This window comes from Neomonachus schauinslandi, chromosome 13 (assembly GCF_002201575.2).
Source record: "Neomonachus schauinslandi chromosome 13, ASM220157v2, whole genome shotgun sequence".
NCBI classification, from domain to species: domain Eukaryota; kingdom Metazoa; phylum Chordata; class Mammalia; order Carnivora; family Phocidae; genus Neomonachus; species Neomonachus schauinslandi.
In genome coordinates, this window is record NC_058415.1 from 56,413,612 (window position 1) to 56,423,823 (window position 10,212).

The following is a 10,212-nucleotide window of genomic DNA, read 5'->3' on the forward strand; positions in this document are numbered from 1 at the left end:
TTTATTTATTTATTTATTTATTTATTTATTTATTTATTTATTTATTTTTAAAGATTTTATTTATTTATTTGACAGAGAGAGACACAGCGAGAGAGGGAACACAAGCAGGGGGAGTGGGAGAGGGAGAAGCAAGGCTCCCCGCAGAGCAGGGAGCCTGATGTGGGACTCGATCCCAGGACCCTGGGATCACGACCTGAGCCGAAGGCAGCCGCTTAACTGACTGAGCCACCCAGGCGCCCGGTGACTGGTTTTTTAATGTTAAAGAAACTTGACTACCAAGAATACATTTAGGGGCGCCTGGGTGGCTCAGATGGTTAAGCGTCTGCCTTCGGCTCAGGTCGTGATCCCAGCGAGCCCCACGTCTGGCCCTGGCTCGGCGGGGAGCCTGCTTCTCCCTCTCCCTCTGCCCTGCTCATGCTCGCTCTCTCTCTCTGGATGTCTCTGTCTCAAATGAATAAATTAAATCTTAAAAAAAAAAAAAGAATGCATTTAAAATGGCCATGATGTATTATCCTTTTTTATCTTACTGAATGGTTTTCCAATATTTGGCTTAAGATTTTTACATCTGTGTTGAAGAGTGAGATTAACCTGTAATTTCAAATGTTAGCACAAAATTTATTGACATGAAGTATCTTACAATCTTCTAATATCTGATATTACAATTGTAATTATATTAAAATATAAATTATATAGAATACATATTACAATTATAATTAATATCAATATCCTTTTTTTCATTCCTATAACCAATTAAATATGCTGCTTCTCCTTCACTTGATCAGTCTCCGAGTAACCTTACCAATTTTACTAGTCTTTTCAAATTACCATTTTTATAACTTTTGTTGATCCTCTCTATATTATCCTTTGATTTCTAGATCACTGATTGTGTTTCTGTGGTGCTGGCACAGTACTGTTTTTTGACCAGGATAGATATTATATGGATGTTTCCTTTTAGATTATTTATTTATATTTGTAGTTAGAATTCATGAATTGTCAAAACAGGTCTTTATTTTTTTTAATGTTTTAGTTATTTATTCATGAAAGCCAGAGAGAGAGAGAGAGGCACACACCTCTCAGAGGCAGAGGCAGAGGGAGAAGCAGGCTCCCCGCCTAGCAGGGAGCCCGATGCGGGACTCGACCCCAGGACCCTGGGATCATAACCTGAGCCAAAGGGAGACGCCTAACCATCTGAGCCACCCAGGCACCCCAAAACAGGTCTTTATAAATATAAATGTAATAGTTAATATCTATATTATCATAAAAAAAAATCTAGGATCTCTATTAAATAAACACACCAATTAATAACTATTTATCCATGAATTTCCAAAACAGAACTATCCAAAAACATCAGGATACAGAAAAAATCTGCAAAAGCACTTGGTGCCCAAACCTACCTACCACCCACCACTTTATCTGGCCAAATTTATGTCCACCAACAGGAACGGTACTTTCCAGTAACAAGTCTTCCCCTAAGAAATGATATATATACACTGATATTTGAGTGTGATTTTGTACTGACTTACACAGATTAATTAAAGACTCTCCCTCAGAGTGAAGAAGAAAAACATCAAATACCTTATGGTCAATGAGATTTTTAAGTGAGACTTTGGAGGTAAGAACCAGCTAATAGTCTCAGAGGTAGAAGAGCGGCCTGTTTTTCATTCTTCTCCATGGGCACACCTTTGTATGTTAAGGACTCAAACATTTAAAACACATCTTTGACAACAGACACTTACCAGTTCCCTCATCTGCACCATTCTGAGTAGCTTCCCAAACTACTGGCTTTGTAACACACCCATCTATAGATGGAGAATCTGAATAGTCTGCAGGATTAAATGTCCTTAGGTTTGAAAAAAATAAAGAATTTAAGGCAAAGGCAACAATTACCAAAGTCACAAAATCAACCATACATCATCTTCCCCCCCCCCACCCAAAAAAACCCTGTCCCTTCTAAAAGCCATTATAAGAAACTTCACCTTCCTTCTCCTATTTAATTATAGCTACTTCTTCTGGCCATCAGGATGAAGATCTTCTAAAAAGCAGTGATTTACTAGGGACCTTCCATACACTCTTGTATGATGCCCTTATTTCCCTAAATTGCTGCCCTCTGCATCCTAAAGCAGATGTGCACAACTATAATTGTATTAGGAAGAATAAGGGCTCTAATGGAAAGCCCTAAAAACTAAGGCCAGACTTAAACACACAGTCTTTTCTTCCCAAGTCAGAATCCAGATTCTTTTTGTATAGAAATGGTAGATCTAAAGACAATGTTTCATTCAGGTTTTTTCTCCATTAAAATTCTAAACACCCATGATTCAGAAGTCTAACTAAAGCCAAATCAATACTATCTCTAAAATTTTCAGAACAGAATTTAAAATTTCTTCCAGCTTTATTGAGATTATCATTGACAAAGAAAAAAATCATTAAAGAATATTTTTGAAAGTAAACCGGCTACTGAGCTGGGCACATACAGTATGTTTAAGTGTTCCAGCCAGTTTGCTCCCTATGTATTCATCCTTCCTTCATCCACAATGAGCTCATGCAAGAAACTGAAATGGCAAGAGGTATCACTGAAGTCAGCAAACACCTCCTTGACCCTGCCCCCCAGTGCTGCCCTGGAGCTAGGAAGAGACAAAAGGGTTTTGCTGGAACCAATTCCCTTCCTTTCTTGACTGTCATCTACAGATGGCTTCTACAAGAAGCTTAAAACTTTTCCTAAAATTCCAGGGGAAGCTAATGTATTAGAAGCAGCAAAAGGTGAGAGAATAACCAGAAATTATGGAATGAACAACAGATTATATACTACCTATGGGGGAAAAGAACCATCACTTTTACATACATAAACATTGCATTTACTCACCATTCAAAGAAAATTACTGTTATTTATCAACTTAACTCTTAGGCAGTGGTTTTCAACTAGGGGTGATTGTGCACCTCCCTCCCAAGGAACATCTGGCAGTCTCTGAAGACTTTTTTGATTGTTACAACTTGAGAAGGGGTGCTACTGACATCTAGTAGGGAGAAGCCAGGGATGTTGCCAAACATGTTACAGTGTAAAGGATACCTGACCACCTCAACAAACTATTATTAAATCTAAAATGTCAACAGAGCCAAGGATAGAAATTCTACTCTAAAACCCACTGCAATACAATTTTATTTGTACTATTTCACTTTTTCACTATTTCCTCGTTTTAATATAGAATTAACATGAGACTCACCAGGATAAATAAATTGGGTACAGGACAGAGGAAGAAAAACATTGGCAGTAATAACTAGAAAGGGTAGTAACTATAAAAATAGGATGGCTCAGACTTACCCCATGCCTTGGGTTGAGAATCTTCCTGTCCCTCTCCCTCTTCCACGTCCAAATCCTTGAAAAGAAAACAGTACTGTTAAATAGTATTTATGTGCTACACAATTATAATTCTACCAACTTCATTCTCTTATGCACCCACCCAAACACCACTGTCATTGTTCCTAACAGCACCAACATTCCCATCCAGTGTACCCAATCTGCCAGTCCCTACTGACACAACTATATACACAGTTACTGGTATTAAAGGACAGAAAGGATTTAATTCTGCTTGTATAGCACTTGTGATATGCAGCTGACATTACTAACTATTCTGGGGGTGCCTGGGTAGCCCAGTCGGTTAAGTATCCGACTCCCGGTTTCGGCTCAGGTCATAATCTCAGGGTTCTGGGATCAAGCCCTGCATCAGGCTCTGCGCTAAGCACAGAGTCAGGTTATCTCTCTCCCTCTGCTTCTCACCCCGCAAGCCCATTCCCCAGCTCTCCCGTGAGCACGCACACTCTCCCTCAACCACATAAAATCTTTAAAAAAAAAAAGAGAGAGATCATTTTATTCAGTGACTCTCCAGTTTTTCTTAACATCCCAAACTGTGAAATAAAGACCTAAATCTAAGAGCTGTAACTACACAACTCTTACAGAAAATACAGAGCAATAGCTTCATGACATTGAATTAATAATGATTTTTTTTAAGAATTTTTCAAATCTTTAAAAAAAAAATTCTTATTTATTTGACAGAGAGAGAGAGAGAGCGGGAGAGGGAACACAAGCAGGGGGAGTGGGAGAGGAAGAAGCAGGCTCCCCGCCAAGAAGGGAGCCTGATGCAGGGCTTGATCCCAGGACCCTGGGACCATGACCTGAGCCGAGGACAGACGCTTAATGACTGAGCCACGCAGGCGCCCCGTAATGTTTTTTTTTTTTAAATAAGACACCAAAGACACAGGCAAAACAGACATCAGATTGGTGCATCAAAGACACAAAAGGGCACCTGGGTGGCTCAGTCAGTTAAGTGTCTGCCTTCAGCCCAGGTCATGATCTCAGGGTCCATCAGGCTCCCTGCTCAGTGGGGACTCTGCCTCTGCTTCTGCCCCTACCCACCCCCACTTGTGCTCCCTCTCTCTCTCGAATAAATAAAAAAAATCTTCAGAGGGAAAAAAAATACACCTTTATGGGGGTGCCGGCTAGCTCAGTCAGTAGAGCATACAACTCTTGATCTCAGGGTTGTAAGCTTGAGCCCCACGTTGGGTGTAGAGATTACTTAAAAATAAAATCTTAAAAAAAAAAAAGGGGGGGGGTGCCTGGGTGGCTCAGTCATTAAGCTCGGTCATGATCCCAGGGTCCTGGGATAGAGCCCCGCATCAGGCTCCCTGCTCCACAGGAAGCCTGCTTCTACCTCTCTCACTCCCCCTTGCTTGTGTTCCCTCTCTCGCTGTGTTTCTGTCAAATAAATAAAATCTTTAAAAAGAAATAAAAAATTAAAAAATAAAGATATGAGGTACCTGGGTGGCTCACTCATATGAACTATATGGTATTTGAATTATATTTCAAGAAGTTATTTTTGCTCTAAAGTTACCAATGACAAAAGCAAGAGAAACAACACAACTGCCCTTGATAGGTGGACTCAAAAATACCCCTTGTAAGAAAAGAAAATTCATTTCAAAATCATACAAGTGACAATAGGCACTTATAGTGGTTAAATATTAAGAAAACAGTGGCAAGATTTTAAAGGGGGCTTCTGCTCAGAAATTATTAAACAAACCTGGAATACCTGAGCTGGAAAGCAAGATGTTCATTAGAAAGAGAAAAAGGAATTTATACAAGAAACACGTAGCCTAGGGCAAAAATTGAAGAAATCTTGCAAGTACCCTGGAAAAAGTATCAACTACATATATATATATATATATATATGTCTCCAAAGATCAAAAGCTGCTGACCCAAGTACTGACCACAAACATGCCAAATATCATAGGTAGATTTTAAAAAGTCAAATCCATTATTCCCATAAATTTTTGCAAGATAACAAAACTGTTCTTTCCTATTTACCTGCCTAGTAACGCTACCAGTAACATTGTTTTCTGTGTATATATGATTTCCCTACATTGTTATCTGGTATAAACAGCTATTTCTACCTAATAGCTCATAATAAAGACTTGGGGCCTTTTAATTTTAAAAACAAAAACACAAGACTAAAGTGGCTTTAAAAAATAAAATTTAAAAATTAAATAAAATTTTAAAAAAACCACAAGACTAAAGAATATTATCATAAAGAATAAACCAATATTATGATAAATGCTATCTTTTCCCCTAGAGGTCTCTCTAGGAACTCTGCACCACATCTTTGTTGCATGACTGCTCAAGTTTTCAGTTGTTTAATATTTATGTTTTCTATACTGAGAGTCTGAATAGAAAAGTTGCTCATTTCCCTTGAAAAAGCCGTAACACAGAAAACAGGCAATCGCCTCTAGTGGAGGAAAGCACAGAAAGCAATCCCTCTCCGTCATCCCCACAACACTGTATGGAGAGCTTTGCCACAGACAAATGTGCCAGAAACTGTGTGATCCTGAATTTACTACTGCACACTCTGAGTCATTACATGAAACAGCTTTAAGGTCCTGACTAGTTCTAAGGCTTTTTGTATAGACAAAAATTCCCAAATTTTCATGACTGGTTCATCATAAAAACAGTTGCCATGCTGACTTCATGAGCTGCCTCCATGACCAGAGAACTATTCAGCCTATACCAAGAGTAGGGCATCTCTGGGGCTTGCCTGGCTCAGAGACTTGGGAGTCAAGCAAGTTCTGCCTTTCTGTCCCTAAGTTAGAGTATATTCTCAGATAGGAATATGCCTTTCCAACCCTAAAGCAGCATAAACAAGTTAAATGACAATAGCAAAATCTCCCTGGGATTCAGTGAGGAATAAAGCTTAGAATCCACCCTCATATCCCATTTATTAGCTTGTCCTTAACAAATAACTCTGATTCTAAATGTGTTAGAGGGGCACCTGGGTGGCTGAGTCATTTGAGCAATCAACTCTTTTTTTTTTTTTTTTTTTTTAAAGATTTTATTTATTTATTTGAGAGAGAGAGAGTGAGAGAGAGCAAGCACATGAGAGGGGGGAGGGTCAGAGGGAGAAGCAGACCCCCTGCCGAGCAGGGAGCCCGATGCGGGACTTGATCCCCGGACTCCAGGATCATGACCCGAGCCGAAGGCAGTCGCTTAACCAACTGAGCCACCCAGGCGCCCGAGCAATCAACTCTTGATTTCAGCTCACGTCATTAGGGTCATGAGATTGAGCCCCAGATCAAGCTCTGTGCTCAGCAGGGAGTCTCCTTTAAATTCTCCCTCCCTATCCCTCCGCCTGTTCCCTGTCCCGTGCTCCCAGCACTCTGTGCTGAGCACAGAGCCCAACATGGTGCTCAATCCCACGACCCTGAGACCACAATCTGGGCCGAAATCAAGAGTCAGATGCTTAACTGACTGAGCCACCCAGGCACCCCAATAAATAAATCATTAAAAATAATAATAATAAATGTATTATGGTAAATGTTGCAGGAATTAATAGACTCTAAAACTAGTAAATAAAAGTCTGATTTTTTTTTTTTTAAAAGGATATTTAGGAAATACTCTGAGCTCGTTGCCCAACCCCTGTGGCGCTTCACCCACCTCTGCCACTAGTTGAAGGTGTTAGTACACTGAAAAGCCATACCCTGGATGCCATGCATCCTGCTTGGCAGGGACTGATTGGGTTCCATCTCCTTCCACCCAGAACCAGGAGGAGACTGACCCCCTTTTGGACTGAGTAAGCTTCCCCTTTTGTGGTGACACTTTTATTTTTTTAATTTTATTTATTAAAATCAATTAATTAACATGTAGTATATTATATATTTCAGAGATAGAGGTCAGTGACTCATCAGTCGCATATAACACCCAGTGCTCATGTCCTCCTTAATGCCCATCACCCAGTTACCCCATCCCTCCACCCACCTCCCCTCCAGAAACCTCAGTTTGTTTCCTATAGTTGTCTCTTATGCTTTGTAGCCTTCTCTGATATTTTATGTTTCCCTCCCTTCCTCTGTGGTGATAATTTTAGAAATTCCCAAATAGGGGGTGCCTGGGTGGCTCAGTTGGTTAAGCTTCTGCCTTTGGCTCAGGTTATGATCTCAGGGTCCTGGGACTGAGCCCCACATGTGGCTCCCTGCTCAGCGGGCAGTCTGCTTCTCCCTCTCCGTCTGCTCCTCCCCCACCCTTTGCTTGTGCTCTCTAATAAATAAATCTTAAAAAAAAAAAAATCACAAGTGGAAGATAATTTCTCCTAAGCCCCACTTCAGGCAGAGCTCTTCCAAATGGTTGAAGGAAAAGCCCAATTCAAATTAGCTAATACAAAATAGGCAATATTAGTTTTATATAACTGGGGTAGTTAGAGGTTTAGCATTACTGAATCCAGGGGCCCTTAACACATTACAAAAAAGGATATTTACATAGTCTCAGAGTACTCCCCTGGAAAAGTATTTATTAATTACAAAGTGCAGGGTAGTAACTTCACAGAGGAGAAACTTGGCAGAAACTACTGTTCTTAAATAAGTAATCAAAACTAACATCACTAGTAATGGGATAAACCTGTATCATGTGCCCTCTAATGTGATGCATGGAGGTCAGTGATCCTCACTTTGTGGTATTCCTGTCAAAAATAAGTAATAAGTTAACTATACTGGCATTAAAATAAAATTTAAAAACACCAAATAACATCAATCTATTCATGAGAAAGCTTCTCAGACTGGTATTAAAGGATATTCTTTAAGAGAGTCCATATGCTTCAAAAGCATTAAGGCCATTAAAGACCAAGTTTATTTCAGACTGATGAACTATTTTAGATTGAAGGACACTAAAGAGACATGAGAGCTAAATACAATATGTGATACTGGACTGGATCCTAGACCAGAATACTTTTCTGCTATGAAGAACACTACAGGATAGGGCGCCTGGGTGGCTCAGTCGTTGGGCGTCTGCCTTCGGCTCAGGCCATGATGCCAGGGTCCTGGGATCAAGTCCCGCATCGGGCTTCCTGCTCAACAGGAAGCCTGCTTCTCCCGCTCCCACTTTCCCTGCTTGTGTTCCCTCTCTCGCTGTGTTTCTGTCAAATAAATAAATAAAATCTTCAAAAAAAAAAAAAAAAGAACATTACAGGATAACTGGATACTTTTCAGTAAGGCCTGTAAATTGCATCAATAGTTATTTCCTGATTTTATCACTGTAAGATCTCCATAAGAGAGTATCTTTCTTTCTTAGGAGAAATACACAAAATATTAAGGGGTAAAATGGCATTATGTTGGAATTTATATTCAAAGGTTGCAGGAAAAAAAAACAATACATACATACAGAGAGAAACAATAATAGTAAAATATCAAAATTGAGGAAATCTGAGTAACCATTATGCAAAATTCTGTTTTATTTCAAGGTAAAATGTTAAACTGTACCCTGAGCACTTCCATGTATATTTCATACTCCCATAAGTAGTTTTTAATTATGTAAAAAAAAAAAAATCCAAGTTGTTTCCCATGTTTACATTAGCTGCTCCTTCTACATAGAATGTTCCTACCCAGATTTTCACATGGCTTTCTTCCTCCTCAGCGACCTCCTCAGGCCACTCAATCTAAAAATGACCCTACAAGGGCACCTGGCTACCTTAGTCAGTAGAGGCTAAGATTCCTGATCTAGGAGTTTTGAGTTCAAGCCCCACATTGGGTGTAGAGATTTATTACTAAAAAAAAGTTTAAAAAGAACAAAAAATAATAATAAAGAAGACCCCACTGACAGCTGATCACTAATCATTTTCTTAAGTCAAATAGTGATTTTACTTGACTGTCTCTTCTCCTTTCCCACCCATATGTGAGGGACATTGCTTATTCCCAGCATTATCTGCAACAATACAATAGGTATTTAAATATTAGTTGTTGCAACACCAAAGAAATACAATTATAAGAACATATTATGAACAACTTATCCCAACAAATTAGACAATCTGGAAGAAATGGATGCATTCCTAGAGACATATAAACTACCAAAACTGAAACAGGAAGAAATAGAAAACCTGAACAGACCCATAACTAGCAAGGAAATGGAAGCAGTAATCAAAAATCTCCCAACAAACAAGAGCCCAGGGCCAGAAGGCTTCCCAGGGGAATTCTACCAAACATTTAAAGAAGAATTAATACCTAATCTTCTGAAACTGTTCCAGAAAACAGAAATGGAAGGAAAACTTCTGAACTCATTATCCCAAAATTTATAGATTACCGTATTAAATCCATGCTGTTTCATAGTATTTTTTAAGCCAATACTATGCAGATAAGGCAAAAAATAAGGAAGAAAAGTTTCATTAGCAATTTCAATTTTTTAAGATTTTATCTGAGAGAGAGAGCACGCACATGAGGTGGGGAGAAGCAGGCTCCCTGCTGAGCAGAGAACCCGATGTGGGGCTCGAACCCAGAAACCTGAGATCATGACCTGAGCCGAAGTCAGACGCCTAACTGACTGAGCCACCCAGGCCCCCCAGTAATTTGAAATGTTAGCATTTAATCACATATGTAAATTAGTATTCTAAGGGAGAGCCAATGGAAAGTCTGTAAGAGGAGCTCACAAGTATGGTCAAAATCTAAGAATAAACGCAATGGAGACTCTAAAGAACTGTCTTTAAAAAAAAAAGATTTTATTTATTTATTTATTTGAGAGAGAGAGAGAGAGAGAGACAGCAAGAGAGGGAACACAAGCAGGGTGAGTGGGAGAGGGAGAAGCAGACTTCTGCCGAGCAGGGAGCCCGATGCGGGGCTCGATCCCAGGACCCTGGGATCACGACCTGAGCCGAAGGCAGACGCTTAACGACTGAGCCACCCAGGTGCCCCAGAACT

The 10,212-nt window shown here is 39.8% G+C and overlaps 1 protein-coding gene across 3 annotated transcripts in view; it reads right to left on the bottom strand.

Annotated features, from left to right (window-relative positions):
- Window positions 1–10,212, bottom strand: part of UBAP2 (ubiquitin associated protein 2) — a 132,993-nt gene that overhangs the window by 48,207 nt on the left and 74,574 nt on the right. For all 3 annotated transcript variants that reach the window (XM_021691778.2, XM_021691777.2, XM_044920772.1), the window contains exons 7-8: window positions 3,317–3,371; window positions 1,737–1,840 (exon numbers count right to left, since the gene is read on the bottom strand). In XM_021691778.2, coding sequence (XP_021547453.1) covers window positions 1,737–1,840; window positions 3,317–3,371 — 159 coding nt within the window. The remainder of the gene's footprint in view (window positions 1–1,736; window positions 1,841–3,316; window positions 3,372–10,212) is intronic.